This window comes from Zingiber officinale, chromosome 7A, assembly GCF_018446385.1.
Source record: "Zingiber officinale cultivar Zhangliang chromosome 7A, Zo_v1.1, whole genome shotgun sequence".
In the NCBI taxonomy this organism is placed as follows: domain Eukaryota; kingdom Viridiplantae; phylum Streptophyta; class Magnoliopsida; order Zingiberales; family Zingiberaceae; genus Zingiber; species Zingiber officinale.
The window spans coordinates 127,007,804-127,023,043 of record NC_055998.1 but is presented as its reverse complement, the minus strand read 5'-3'; the positions used below and the strand labels follow the sequence as shown (position 1 = coordinate 127,023,043).

Genomic DNA, 15,240 nt, shown 5'->3' with positions numbered 1-15,240 from the left:
TAGGAAGGCCGATTGTTTGTTGTTCTGATTCAATGAACTCTGTTTTCCAGGAAGGAAGAAGGGGAAGATTCGAACATGATTGGGGACGAGAGTGGATCGACATGGGAAAAGGCGGGAGTCCTTGTTAATCTTGAGCGAATCCGAGGGGGAGATCCGGCCGGGTTGACCTTGTCCCACGGCCGGGCCCGGAGCTGCAGCCGGACGCGGAGTGATTATTGACCGAGGTTGGAAGGTGCGGAATGGCAACCGGCATTAATTGACCTCATTTATGAGGCACGGTACGACCGACCGACCGACGGGCCCCGCGCCTATCTCGCCGCCCGACCTCTCCACCGCTTTCCAACCGTCAACATATAACGACCTTCCTCCCTCACCATTAATTAATTAATTAATTATTTAATTAATTAATTCAAACAAGCACAAGACGCCAGCCGTGGGCAGGCGTGCCGGCCGGCCATCTGATTAATATCTATATCTATATATGATCAAACTAACAGTCGATGGATTTATTCACAAACAAGAGGAGAACATGATGAGAGTGAGGAACGAAGAAACAAACACAGTACTGAGGAGGAAGGGTGGAAGTGTCCCCGGAGGAACTCTTCGTCAAGAAAAAGTACACCACTTCGCAGAACTCACGATGACTAGCTAGCTAGGAATACAATGGAATCATATATGTGCTGTACGTGCACGTATGGCAGGAGTGGTGGGAGCTAGGGATTAGTACTCAATGATTCGTGAACCCCTGTTTTTGGATCTGGTACATGGCCGGGATGGCGGCAGGGTAGCAGATTCCGTCGAACGGAGGTCCGTACGCGACGGCCGGGAGCATACGCTGGCTGACGGCGGCGCGCTCCAGTGACTGGACCTGAGTCTTCAGGAACTTAACGTATTGGATGGCCTCGTCGAGCATGGAGGCGGTGTCCATCTTCGTGCCGCCGGGGACCATGTGCTGCAGGATCCGCATCCGCTCGCTGATCCGCTCCCGCCGAAGCCGCGCCGCCACGCTCTGCGGCTCCGTCGACACCCTCACGTTCCGCCGCTTCGCCGGCCGCGGCGTCTCGGGGTCCAGTACCTGCACCGGCTGCATCGCCGCCATCCGGAATATCATCTCCCTCACCGCCGATTCTTCCCCGTAGCCCGTCGCCGGCGCCGCCATACTCGCGGCCGGAAACATGGGCGAGGAGGCAGGCGTAGCGAGGGGAGATGAATCAGCCGCCACCAGCTGCGCCGCCTGCTGCGGCGGCGGCGGAGCTCCGGCGAGATATTGAGCCTTCGGCTGGAGAAGCGGTTCGTCCGACAATTCAGCGAGCTGCTGCAACTGCAGCATCATGTTCATCAGCTCCATCTGGGTCTCAGGGGAACCGACCAAGAAATCCAAGTCCATTTGCTCCATGTTCACGAGATGGATTGATCGATAAGTAGCTTCTAGTTTAGTTCTGCGGAACAAATTAAATGTATAACTCTGTAGGTGGAGGGAGTATAGCAATCAGGTAGGCTGACTATTTATAACAACAAGCCAACCATAAAGAAAAAAAAACATCCAATTTTACTGCAGTAACTAATTAATTATGATATATATTGATATATATAATAAATAACTTCTTCAAGTTTATTATCTATCTATTCTTCCTGATAGCAGCTATCAGCTGCCAATAGACTGGGTCCAATATGCTGTGCGTGAACATGGCATGGGGTTTAATCAAGGAGGTTAAAAGGAAGGCACTGGTCCCAGTTTGGTCGGCATATGCTACAGTGACATGTACCATCCGTAGCTGCATTGGTTAATTAATTACTCACTCGGATGGGTCTAGTGGTTAGCGCATGAGGTGTTGTCATAATGAGATCTGGGATTCAAATCTCGGCAAAGCCGAGGTAAATATCTCTCTTATATGCTAGTCACTATTCCAAAGGCAAGTAGCCGTTCGTGATTTACCTCCTCCGTGTTGATCTTGGGACGAATTGACGGGGGCGCTGGGGACAAACGTATTCACCTTTTGTCACAAATCGTTAATTAATTACTCTTTGTATATATATTTACCACGAGCAATCGATCAGCAAATTAAGGATATATTTATATTCATTTATTTTCTTCTCTTCATTAATGGACTCAGCACGGCACATGTCAACCGTCAGACAGTTAACTTAGAAGTGAATCGAATGAAACAACTTCAACTTCAATCAAAGTAAAATAATTATATAATTTATATTGACATTTATTGACATCGACGTGCGATGCTGGGCCTCGGTCGATCGATCGATCGACAATCATCTCGCTCCCCAGCGAGCAAAGGTCGAGGTCAAAGCCGGTGTTGATGTTCAATGTTAGCATTGGATAAGCCTTACATGAAATTTGGTAGGTTTAATTTAAAGGGTTTTGCTGGTTTGAGTTACCAGATGTGATGGTGCCTGTGATAGAATCATGTGCATCGCTTGCGCGTATATATAACTTCATAAAGCATAATAACACTAGGCTATTGTGCATTTGTAGATGATGTCGCTCTTGTCTTTGTGGATTGGGTATCACCGATCGGCTAGAAGGAGTTGAATAGATAGTGATGGTGTCCTTTTTCGTCCATGCAGGTTCCTCCTCTCTCTTTGATTTCCGAGGAGAGATTTTGATCATCCTCTTGGGTGCTCCCGGTGGCTTGCGAGTCAAAGTGCATCAGTGGAGGGCCAATGTTGTCGGTGTCCCCTCTGATGGTCAAGCTAACGATGTGCTGAAAGACAAGCTTGTAGAAATGCTCGAGAGAGAAATGCTCAAAAGAGAGAGAGAGAGAGAGAGTAGGAAGATTATTGGTATAGAAGAGTTGCATTTGTGTGTGATAAGAAAAATCATCACACCTTCACTTATCTTCGCTGAGCCTTATATAGCCACGGAGGTATAAGGTCTACGTAAGCGATCACGTGAGCCCTAGACAAGCCACATAGGCAACCACACTAGCAAGATGCCACCCACCAGCTAACTACCTGAAGGGCGATTAGCTAGGGCGGCACCCATTAGACCATTCCTATGAGATTGTCGGGTCGTTTGCCAGGTGTCACCTTTTACACGAGTTGTCGAAGGTTGTCGGATTGTTGCCAAGTGTGTGCAAATTGTTGGAGGTTGAGATTGAGAAGTAGGATGTCGTCGATAGCCGATTGGCCTTTCCAAGTGTGAATGGGAATTCACTAGATGAATGTCGAGTACTTAGGAACGCAAACTCTGAATGACCTTCCCGAATCCAACTGGGATATATGCTGCAAGATGAAGATTGAGTGCTTGGGAGATGACTTGAGTCCGATTGGGATTCCACTAGACTAAGGGCAAGCGCTTCGAGAGAGGATTCTCGTTAGTCTGGAAGAGAAGCCGAGCACTCGGTTAGCCAAGTGCTCAAGAGCAAAGACCCTAAGCAGTCTTCTCGGGTCCAAGTGGGATAATGATAGACAAACGTTAAGTGCTTAAGAGTGTAGATCCGAGTGACCTTTCAGAATCTGAATGAGACATTGTTGGATAAAAGCTAAGTGCTCGAGAAAAGAAATTGACAGGTCAGAAAGCTAGGCCAGGTGCTCAAGAGTAACTTCAAATACCATCACATATCCCTCCTCTAAGTCAAAATAAAAAGTGGAGTTGAATGAAATCTAATAGAAATGTTGGATCGAAAATGATCATCTCGGCAAGGATTCCGCTAGACGGGAAGTCTTTGATGCCATTAGATAGATAGTGTCTAATTTTTGATAAATTTTTCTCAAATTATGAACTCAACAAATCCTTAGTGGCAAGGTGCTTGTATCTGAAAATATATTATATATACACGTGTGGAGGTATATATAATAAATGCAATACTAACATGAATGTTTAACATGATTCTAAGGCTTTCTTCCAATCCATAGTCTATGACTCATTTAGTGTGTCATTAGTTGGATGAATGTTTTAATTGAGGTTCATGACCTCCAAGGATGAAAAGTAGTCGACCAGACAATGAGATTTTGCAAACTCCTCTTGAGCATGATTCTTCTTCAGCATGATGTCAGCCAAACTCAGCATATATAGCCTAATACATAGACAGTGCAAGCATGGCACAAACTTGGGCTAGACTTAATACTGGAGCTCAAATCATCTTGGATTTGATTGGATTGGGCACAACCCAAGCTCAAGCTTAGTTTACTCCTCACATTCAGTACCAAAAATTCTCCTCGTTTTTTAAAAAAATAATAAATGAAATTGTTGAAGTACATTAGTAATTTTTTTATATAGAATACTAAGGACCTCGATATTATTAATTTTTTCATTCTCGCATTGTCTTTTTTTTTTCATTATTCAGACTTCCATTAACAATTCTACACTTCAAATTATGCTCCTCAGTTTCTTTTTTTTTCTCATGTTAATATTCAACTAGCTAAGATTGCAAACACTATACTATTGAGTTCACCGTATAGTGACTCAATGGGGCTTATAAATCTCCAAGAGAAAAGTTTCAAAGTTTGAGGATATAGTAGTTTTACTAGTCGTAGGGCTATGACTAAAGCCAACATGCTCGAGTCGTTCACCAAAGGTCTAAATCAAACAAATCAACTACTAGTATGTCTCTATGATTTAACATCAAATCCAATTGATAATGCAGTTCCACGGTTTGATCGCCATACTCGTGTTCAAATGACAACATTTTCTACTAGTATGAGCTAGTTGGGATCGTGCTCATGCTGAACCTGTGCTCTCACTGGATTGGGGCCATGATCAACTCATTACATACCTAGTTCAGTCTTGCTCAATCTAGGATTTGATAAGCTCGACAGAGACAAAGAGGAGTCGTACATCTTCTCTCATACTTCCTCCTCGACACCATTGAATAATAACTAAGCAGAACAAAATAAGTAGCAGCACAGAGCAGCCCATAAACACTGTTTTCGGCAACTAGACTCGTGACTGATGACTTTGGATTGCATCATATATAGGACCATTTTCTTTCATGCAAAGGTGGTGGTGAACCATCTTTTGGTGCCTTTGGCATGAGAGAACCATCAAGCTTATATAGTGCGGTGGACAAAACAACTGCTACTGTGTCTAGGGAATGGGCAACTCTAATCTGGTCCATATGCACAGCTAACTTTTGCAAGCTGGGAATAAAATGACTTGATGAACTTGCTTGCCCTTCTTCTCAATTATTAGGTTTCTAATGGTCTGCAAAACTCAGAATTGTGTTGTTGCTTCCAATCAACAGCTTGCTTGTTTTTTGGTTTCCAAGTTGATTGATCTCATGTTCCGTTTGAACTAGGAGACACTGGTCCACCTTGTCGGTAGAGATTGAGATGTTGTTGGCAATTAGATGACTGGTTACATCAAATAAAGCTTCTCCCTTTCATCTTCATCTAACTTTTGAGTCCAGCTCAAGATAATTGATTTGAGGACTGACAAACTCCTTTTTCACACTGATTCTCCCTTCGCAAACAAGAAGAGTTTGGTAACAAGGAAAAGTTGTGAGAATTTTGTAATGATAACATCATCAAAAAATCTTGAGACAGTGTCAAACAGATCGACTTGATCTAGTTTGTGAACACGATTTTAAAGTTATAAAATATAGTTAGATTGGACTTCAATATAATGGACTATGACAAGCTGACGTTGAATAGCATTCATAACACATCATAACATAATACAAACAACAAAAAATTATTAGAATAAATGGTTGAATTATTAGATGACAATACATTTTTTTTAATAAATTAATTGGGAAGAGCATTTTTTTTTTTACAAGTGGAGAGTTAGATACTAGGCGTGGATTGAATTTAGCTGGGCTAATTAGGGTTACATCAAGTGTTAGATTAGTTATCACGAGCTGGAACCTAAATTATATCCAAGTTGCAAAGGTGGAACCGCCACCTTAGCAGCCCCCTGGGTCCGACCCCACAGATATCCAGAGGGGGTAAATCACGATTAAGCTGGGGAGGAGGGGTGACTGGGGGTCGAGTGGAATTTAAAGCGCAGCAGACCGAGTTTTTACGCCCGTGTGCAACTGGCGACCCTCGACCCCTGAACCTCCGTTGCAAGCGTCAGACACCCTTCCAGCTGATCCAGCCCGTGGGGGCTCTAGTGTATGATTTTGCTAAAGTAGAATTTAATAAATTCAAACCTCGAATCACTGGGATTGCGGTTTAGGAAGTGAGCCTAGCTCCATCGAGCATCAATGGGTTGATTGTTGATCATGTGCGCAGTGAGGTTTAGGAAGTGAGCCTAGCTCCATCAAGCATCAATGGGTTGATTGTTGATCATGTGCGAAGAGCATGTTCCCATTTCCTTGAGATATCAGCCTTAAGTGATAAGTAAATCAAGTTGGGTACCACCATCTTTTATGTTGATTGTAAGGTATAGGATGAAATGGTTATCGACAATAGTATGTAGTGTAGCAAGATGGAGGGACTACCGATAACCCGATTAAAATATATATATCCATACTCTCCTCTATTCAGGTATATATATATATATACACACACACTTTTTAATAGAGGAGAGTATGATATTGGATATCAGTAGTCCCTCCATACTCCCCTTCATTCAGGTCGGATATTGGATTCTCCATCGGGTTCAGAGAAAATTATACACACAGTTTTGATATCCTGCACACTTATATGAGCGACAACATACGCGGATGATCTAACGTAACCACAACTCTTTTTTTTTTTTTTATTTCTCTCTCTCATCTGCATGCAATGCTTTTCGCTCTCCTGCATACAAAGTGATGTTGATTTATATAAACCAACACCACGTTGGTGTTGATTTCAAACCAGTGTTGGTGCTTGCTGGTGCTGGTTTAGGGCGACACCAACTAATGTTGGATTTTAAAGACCAACACCCAGCACCTCCTTGCATGAAGGAGAGAGAGAAAAAAAGTTGCTTTCATACAGGAGAGAGAAAAGCGTTGCATGCAAATGTGAGAAGGAAATTAAAAAAAAAAAAATTTTGGCCGCGTCATATCATCCAGTATGCTATCACTCATATAAGGGTGTGCAAGGTATCAAAATTATATATATATATATATTCCAAAACTTATTAACTATTTTTGTTGAGGTTAAGAGTAAATTATATAAATATTTAATCTATTTTTTAATATGATGTTAATTCTAATATATTTTGTTGAACGATGATAGTTGGATGAAAAGAAGAAAAAATATTAGTACATAAATATCCTATCCTTTAATGGGTATGAGTATGAGAATGAATATCCGATCCCCGATGGTTATGGAGACGAAGGATAAGGAATCTGATCCAAATCTGACCTATTGCCATCTAGAGAGCCAACAGAGTCTACTGGATAGCTAGTAGATGTACCATGTCCACAATAGTTGTTAGTGAATTGGTACAAATAATATGAAGAGTTGTTACCAAGAAATTTATTGCCTCTTCTACTTGATTCATGTCTGTGTTTAGTCAAGTGGTTTTGATCATACCATGCTCGTCTTATGAATTAGTAGCAACAATATGTTATTTTGATACATGAAAACATCCATTAGGTACCATATGATATGGGATGTGAAAGTTACTTTATTATCATGATATATAGTGATGTTTGTTAGCTGTGGTGGTGTGACAATTGTTGATAGCATGCGGTTTGTATGTTAGGAGTGCATGGTGGTAACATGACATGTATATATGTGCAGTATTGATATACCAAGTAAAAGAGTCGGTGTTATACCCAGGTTGAGCCACTTTAGATATGTTTCCACGTAAAAAAAATTAAACTAGAACATACCAAAAAGATTGGGCTATTGTGCAAGCAAGTAGAGCACCCCTTCGTCTGCTCATCACCACAAGCCATCCTTTAAATGCACACCGAACTTCAAGCAACAGCTCAACGGAATTCCGAAACACAAGAAGCTTCATAAGAAATTAGTGCAACAGAACGCAAAGTTGAATAAATTTTCCATTGCCAAATCTATTATTTATTTAAAAGCCTTTTGTTACAAGCAAGATACTAGAATTTAATATACACGTAATAAAATAATGGGGTGTTGAAGGATACGTGTTGCAAAGCTAAGCATAATATTTAGGGGAAGAGCCTCTCGTCTCCTCAAATGGCTACTTACAAGGGCATTAGTCTTCTGTACTTGAAATAGCATAAGAACAAACAGAAAATAATTAAGCCGGTCACTCCAGTGATCACCAAGGTCCACTGGAATGCAGATGGTACTTCAAATAAAGTAATCTCAAAGTTCATACCAAATATCCCGGCAACAACTCCAAAGATGGCGACGACAAATGTGGCAGTAGTTAGTAGCAGCTCAAACTGGATCAATTGATTCCGCACAGTGTCCTAAAGAAGAGGCAAGTCAAAGTAAGCAATAAGACATCGTGGATATGCCAAATCAATGACTCCAGAGAAAAATACATCCAAGAAACCACTGTTGACGAAATATCACCAATTAAACTAACAACAAACACATTGTAACTGCTTTGATAAACTTTAAACCGCATCTCTATAGAATGTTCGTATTACAAAAGACTTAATTTTTCTGTGTTTGTAAAGAAAACTATCACTCACTGACTAGATAGAACTAATATAACTCAAAGCTAAAAGTATGTTAACAAGTGCAGGAATATACATTCTTTATATTGCTACTATGCTACTCTTTAGCAATGCATATGAGCACCACAATTAATCATGTGATGTTAAACATCAAATAAGAGCAAATAAGCATTCATAAATATGTATCATGATATCAAAATAATAAAAACTAGATAAAGTTAGAAAAACTAAGTTAAACTTATCACTCCCCCTTTACTAGAGGGAAAAATGAAGCAAAAGAGAATCATAAAGGTCTAACTGTCATCATAATATCAAAACATATCATAAACATAATATATTGTGAAGTTAAATCATAAAAGATTAACTTATACACAAATATCACACAATATAGAAACCTTCGTACACAAGCGAAAAAGGGCAATGCTTTCATAATAAATACCATGACTAGCTAACCGAATAGTTACATTCAAGTACAGCATGTAAACAAGTATCAAAGACACAATCAAAAACAAAAACAAGTGCAACACACGCCTAATATGTAAATGAAATAGGTCTCAGAACAACAAATCATATAACCAAGAAGACCCCCCTCCTCCCATCATACAAAGATATGTATGAATCTTTTGATGTTTTGCTTGTATAGCTATGGTAGGCGACAGTTGTATTAAAATGTTCATCCATGTGTCAGCCAAGCTATTGAAATCAGGTTGATAACATAGCAGCTCATCTATCCTTGGCCAACGTCACAGTTCCTCCTCTTTTTCTTCTAGTGCTTTTGCACCCTCAGTCTCTTCCATTTGTATAACTTCTTAAGTCTAGTTATCTTTCCATACTAAGGTGTCACCTGATCTGGTCATGCCTTTAAGTTTCATATTTGTTAGTCTAGTCTTTAGCACTGTCTTAGAGGTGGGTTACATCACCAAAGGTCAGTACATGGCTCTGGAGAAATATGATGATAAGACAACACAACATATGAACTTTCCTGTGCTGGAGTGGTCTCTAGCTTCCAAGCATGTATTAATATAAAAGTAAACCAAAGTTTGTCAAAATGTTTTGCTAATGCGTACATGATAAATACACATATAGGTGATATTTGTCAAATCCCTAGAAGTGGAGGGTAAAATGATAAAGCATGGCATGATTAGGTTGAAGATCTAATGAGTGTTAGGCTTTGGCAATCTAGTTGAAAGGGCTATCTGTGTATTGAAATTTGAACTTCTTGAGTGAAACTTTGGAGGCAAGGGGGCTATTCAGATTGAACTTTGGATAAATACAAAATTAATTCTTGGAATTAGGAATTCCAATAAATGTCTTGAGGATTGAAGGAGAAACCATGATCTCCCTCTCCAACACATACGTAATGCCTTTGTTATTCTCGCGGGCTCTAAATGAATGTAAGAGTTCTCACGGCTACAAGAAGCATTAAATTATTATAATATGTAAGGTTGTCTAGATGACAGTAACTAATAATGCAATTGGCATTAGATAGTTCTCAACTTCTCATAACTTACCAGCCAGCATAGTCAACATGTATGCTTCCAGTCAATTATTGATAACTTCCATTTCTATATTTTCTCACATTGTCAATGGGAATATTGGTGCTCTACTCAGTGTTTGTGTTGTCTGACATTTGTAGGTGAGAAGTAGATGAATAAGTTTGAAGATCATAACTAAAGATCAACATCTTGCTAAGTTCTTCATCCAACTTAGTCTAGTATTTTTTCTGTTGAATTCCAAGCTAGGAATGATAATATCTATGCCCTTGAGGGTTGTTAAAAAAATAGATAAGAATACTACATGAATTATTTTGTTGCTTTTCATGTATTTCTAGACTTTATAAGATACACCCTTACACCTTACATATTGAATATTATTTCTTCCTCTATCAACTGATTGTATCCAAGTTATATCTTTCAAAAAAGAGGAACTTATGCCATAGACCAATAGAAGTAATTTTGGAATGTGAAAAGGCATCTTTTCTTCTTGTTCATTGTCATTATTCGTGATTGATTATTGACTAACTCTTACCTATATATATATATTTATGAACAGATAAGCAATTACTTTCATCATCTTAAAATCAAGACTGAGCGTACCAGCTGAATGTTAATGAAATCCTCAGTGTCATCAATATACTCTTTCAACTGCAAATGTGCAAGAGAACAAATGTTTAGAATCTCAAATATATACAAGAGAGATCACCATAAAATAACTACTTACTGAGGTCAGTTTGTTCAGTGTGCTATCAATGACCACGAAATAAGCTTCCAATAACATTTCCAATTCCTCTATGTTCTCTGTAATAGTGCTGGAACTTTTCATACTGTCACGTCTGCTCCTTGCAAAACTTAAAGTCTTCTCAAGCTTATGAGTGTCAGGTGGTGAAGAAACAGGCGAAACTGGAGCAGAAACTGACACACCACCAGCAGCCAAATTGAACCCATGGAATGATTGTTCGCCAAAAAAAGATGTTTCCGTCCGCCGTTTCTTCTCCGTGAGATACATTTCAGCCATATCACCATCATCATCCATCAGTTGTTCTATTTCATCTCTAACCTACAGAAAGTTCAGTGTCCAGTCAGGAGTGAATGATCCTATAAAATTAATAAGAAGCTAATAGCTTCTTGGTATACCTTTTGAACTCTCCGAGTTAAGGCAACAAGCCTGCTCTTCAAGCGACGAACCTTTTCCAAGTTAAGGGTACTGATTTTAGACGTCAACTCATCCAACAATGGATATGCCTCAATTTCTAATTCTGCTGCCTAAAAATTTGCATTTTTCATAGACAAGATCAGTACTAATTTAATCACAGAAATGAGGATATATAGATAGTTATAACATTAGGCTACACATGTTCATTTGAGAAAAACCATAAACTTAGATACCTGAAAGAGCTCAAGAAACTGAAAGAAATAAATAGTAAAAAACTGAACCAACTGACTTTTATATGCTTGGCTTAGAACTTATCATACACTTAATGGGGGAACATATATTAGGTTGCCATTTCTATGAAAAATCTCCAAAAGATAGAGAAGAATCCGGATGGCAAAAAAGTGTCCAAAACACAATTCAACAGGTTCAGATTTATTCATGACTGCATTACAAGGTATAGATATAGAAGTTATACAATTTGTAGCATGATTACGTATAAGATGTTTGGTGAGTTCAGTCAGTTGGAATGAATTAGGAAAATGTTTTACGGAGCTAGAGATAATAGATTTCTCTCCTCTTTTCTCTCTCTCATTCACACACACGCAACTTTATTCCTGCAAGCCACTACACCTTCTTCTTCTTCTTCTTCATCTCTTCCGGCACCAGCACTTGTCCTTCCTCTCCCTCCTCCTTTCTTCCTCTTCCAGCAATATCAACAATAGCAACAAACCAGCATCACAGAACCTCCCCCCACGGCCACCAACACCACTTTGTACCCCAACCAGCAACTTTCCTCTTACTCCTCCCTTATTGATGCCCTTCCCATGTGATGTCATTATACCGGCAATGCCCTGTTGTTGCACCTCTGCCACGTTCACATAGCTGCATTAGCTGCCAGTAATCCTCTTTTACCCCTTTGGTTTCTTTTCTCCCTCTTCTATTTCCCCTTCCCATGAGTGCACAGCAGCAAGTGTTGTTGTTCATCACTACATTGGTCACAACCAGAAACAAGACTAGAGAAACCTTTCTCCCTTCCTCTCTTTCTCTCTCATTTTTCTGTGTCCACGGCCATCAGCCCTCCTCTTTTTTTGATGCCCACAACTAGCTGCTTCAGTTGCTTTTGCCCAAACCAAGGAGAACCCTTGGTTTTTCTCATTTCCTGAGCCTCTCAATGTGAACGAGGACATTATTCGCAGTCAATAGAAGGTATGAATTAATGTAAAATGAGTGATTGATATTGGTAAATAATTATATATTGATATCAGAAATAATAATTATTTCAGATTAATTACAATGTGTTATTTTGGTTCGATTTGGCTGAGTCTTTCAGATCAGCAAAACACCTTCGTGTTCCATCAATCAGCAAAAAATTATAAGGAAATATTTAAATTTATATATTGTGTTTTAGGCTAACTTGTCTAGAATGGGAAAAAAAAACTATGGTTCAATGGTAGGGGTTTCATGTAGGAATTATAATTATATCGAGGTAGCCAATCAAAATTTAATCCATCGACTTTGAATTTTAGTTAATTTATTGATTTTTGTATTATTATCATTATTAGATATTTATTTTGTGTCTTCTGAATTATTTTTCATATTGTATTTGTAGATGCAAGTTCAAGAAGAGCACGCTGATTTATAGACTTTCGGAGCTTTTTGTTGTACATAAAGGTAATTTAAATCATTCCTTCCACTCGTATATATTTTATTGTGCATAAATAAATTTATAAAATGAATTGCAAATAATATTAAAATAGAGAAATAGGCTGGAAAATAAACTATTGGAGGCTAAATAAATTGAAAATTAAATATATTCTTCTCAATTATTTCATCCCTCAAGAGTATGTAAATGAAGAGGAGTTATCTAGAATTCGACATCACGACAATAGTAAAATATCATAATCGTTTTCTCCACTAACATCCAAAAAGAGGTTAAGATGTACTATCGTCATACCTAAAAATTGCATTATTCTTTGCACGATGATAAGAAGAAACTATCCTTGCAAAAGAATGGAGAAATAACAAAATTGTGAGCATCCCATTGTCTAACATGATTTGTGATAATACAAGTTTGAAATACCAATTGGAAAAAAATATTATGGAAGAGATAGAGAAAAAGAACAAACAACAAGAGAGCAATCTACGTGAGGATCTAAACTTTGATAATGATTAGAAGAATTCATCTATCAGACTCATCACAACACCTATAATTGAAGCCACTACATTAAAACCTCTTTGTCAGCCTCTATCATCTACAACAATCTTTACTTCCATCATTCAAGAGAACAAAACAACAATACTACTGAACTCACTCCTAGTCAAGTAAAATAAGTCATAAGAGGTCTCGGTGCATTAACTATAGCTCAATGATAGCATGGTTTAGAATATTCTTTCATCATAACTCGATGAGAACTCAATGTAAGACAAAGCAAAGGAAGATTCTATGTTATCATTTCTTTCATATAGTGACCTTAATAGTTACTAAAGAAAATATTTGTATGCTCATGAACTCTCAACAACACCTCAACGCCAAAGGAATCTTAAGCATATCTATTTGAGAAGGGAAGAATCTTAGAACTTAGAAGGGCGTTTGTCTATTGTAAATTCATTAAAGGAGGTCTCAATTGGTCCACAATAAGAAGACATTTTATGCAAGTCATTGAAAGAAAAAAAAAATCAACCAGGGTCCTACCAAAAAAATACCATCACAATTAAATGTGTCAATTCCGCATCCAAATTCCAAATCAATGGCAGCACGAAAAAAAGCATACTTTGTATATATGTGAATTATGCATCCACTTAAAAACAAACTCAAAAACCTAATTTTCGCATCAGTTATACAATTCTGGCTAGTTCCGTGCCCGCCTAAGCGAGATGAAGAAAGAGCAAAACATCAAACATAATTGAAGCCCTAAATTCGTTTATCAGAATCCTGACACCATAGACTGGATACTTAAATATGGAATCGAATCGCAAAACCAACATAAAAGGACCCGACAATTGGAGAAAGTACAGAACCTGTGCGTCGAGAAAAGTGCAGGCTGCATCGAGGGCGACCTCGAGGGCCCTGAACTCGAAAGGCAGGTCATCAGGCGAAGGCGCCCCGCCGGAGAGCACCTCGGCGTTACTGGCCGCTAGGCGCCGTTGGAGTTCAACCACGTACTGTAGGACGTAACTGTCTAGGGAGTTGAGAAGAAGGACCTCATCAGCGGTGATGATGCATCGGATCTGCTCGAGGTTGACGACGATGGCTTTCTCGCGGCCGAGGATGGTGGAGGGGTAGACGAAGAGGGGGTCGAGAAGGCGGAGGTCGCGGGCGGGGAGGTCACACCGGCGCATCATGGTGAACTTATCGACCTCGATGACCTGGGAGTTGCCGGTGGCGGCGTCGACGCGAATCCAGGAGCGGAGGCTCTGGCCGCGCTTCTTGAGGCCGGAGAAATCGACGCCCTGGAAGAGAGGGCGGCGGACAGGGATGGGCTCGCGGGACCCGGAGGTGGAAGATGGCTTCCGGGGGATGAGCCGTTCGCGGCGCTCCGCCATCTGAGTGGAAGAAGACGAAGGCGATGGTGTCGGATTTAATTAATTTGCAAGGCAACGAGACGTGGTGGTGGCGCAATGTGTTATGCTTTCCACTGATTTTTCCAAACCGGACCGACCAGGTTTGATCCAGTGGGATTTTATTTACGTTCGTTCAATAAACACACAATTTAATAAATTAAATGGATCAATAATTTTGTTAAATTAAACTAATGCTCATCTCATTAGTATTCATAAACATATTTATAAATAATATTTATAATAAAATTATTATCGCATACTAAATAAATAAATAATCAAAATCAATAAATTAGTTGGTATTATCAAACTTAATAATTAAACTCAATAACCAACTCATTTAAAATATAAAAATTTTAAACAATTAAATGAGTTTACAACTAAATAAATTAAACTTAAGTCAAATTTGAATAAATCTCAAGCTCATTAAAAAAAACTAAGTCAATCTTAAATAATTCAAAGACTTAATTTATTTTAACTCAATTTAACTTAACTCGATTATTTTATTAAATAAATTTAAATACTATAA

At 39.2% G+C, this 15,240-nt stretch overlaps 2 protein-coding genes across 2 annotated transcripts; both read right to left on the bottom strand.

The window, feature by feature from the left end:
• Positions 1 to 480: 480 nt before the first annotated feature.
• Positions 481 to 1,523, bottom strand: LOC122000475 (transcription factor LRL3-like). Its single transcript, XM_042554866.1, has one exon. The coding sequence runs from the start codon at positions 1,394 to 1,396 to the stop codon at positions 728 to 730; it is 669 nt and encodes a 222-aa protein (XP_042410800.1). The 5' UTR covers positions 1,397 to 1,523; the 3' UTR covers positions 481 to 727.
• A 6,362-nt stretch (positions 1,524 to 7,885) lies between these two features.
• LOC122002442 (magnesium transporter MRS2-1-like) lies at positions 7,886 to 14,803 on the bottom strand. Its single transcript, XM_042557616.1, has 5 exons — positions 14,172 to 14,803; positions 11,135 to 11,263; positions 10,722 to 11,057; positions 10,598 to 10,645; positions 7,886 to 8,288 (listed from the first exon to the last, which is right to left on the bottom strand). The coding sequence occupies exons 1-5, from the start codon at positions 14,694 to 14,696 to the stop codon at positions 8,058 to 8,060; spliced, it is 1,269 nt and encodes a 422-aa protein (XP_042413550.1). The 5' UTR covers positions 14,697 to 14,803; the 3' UTR covers positions 7,886 to 8,057.
• Between the last annotated feature and the right edge of the window lie 437 nt (positions 14,804 to 15,240).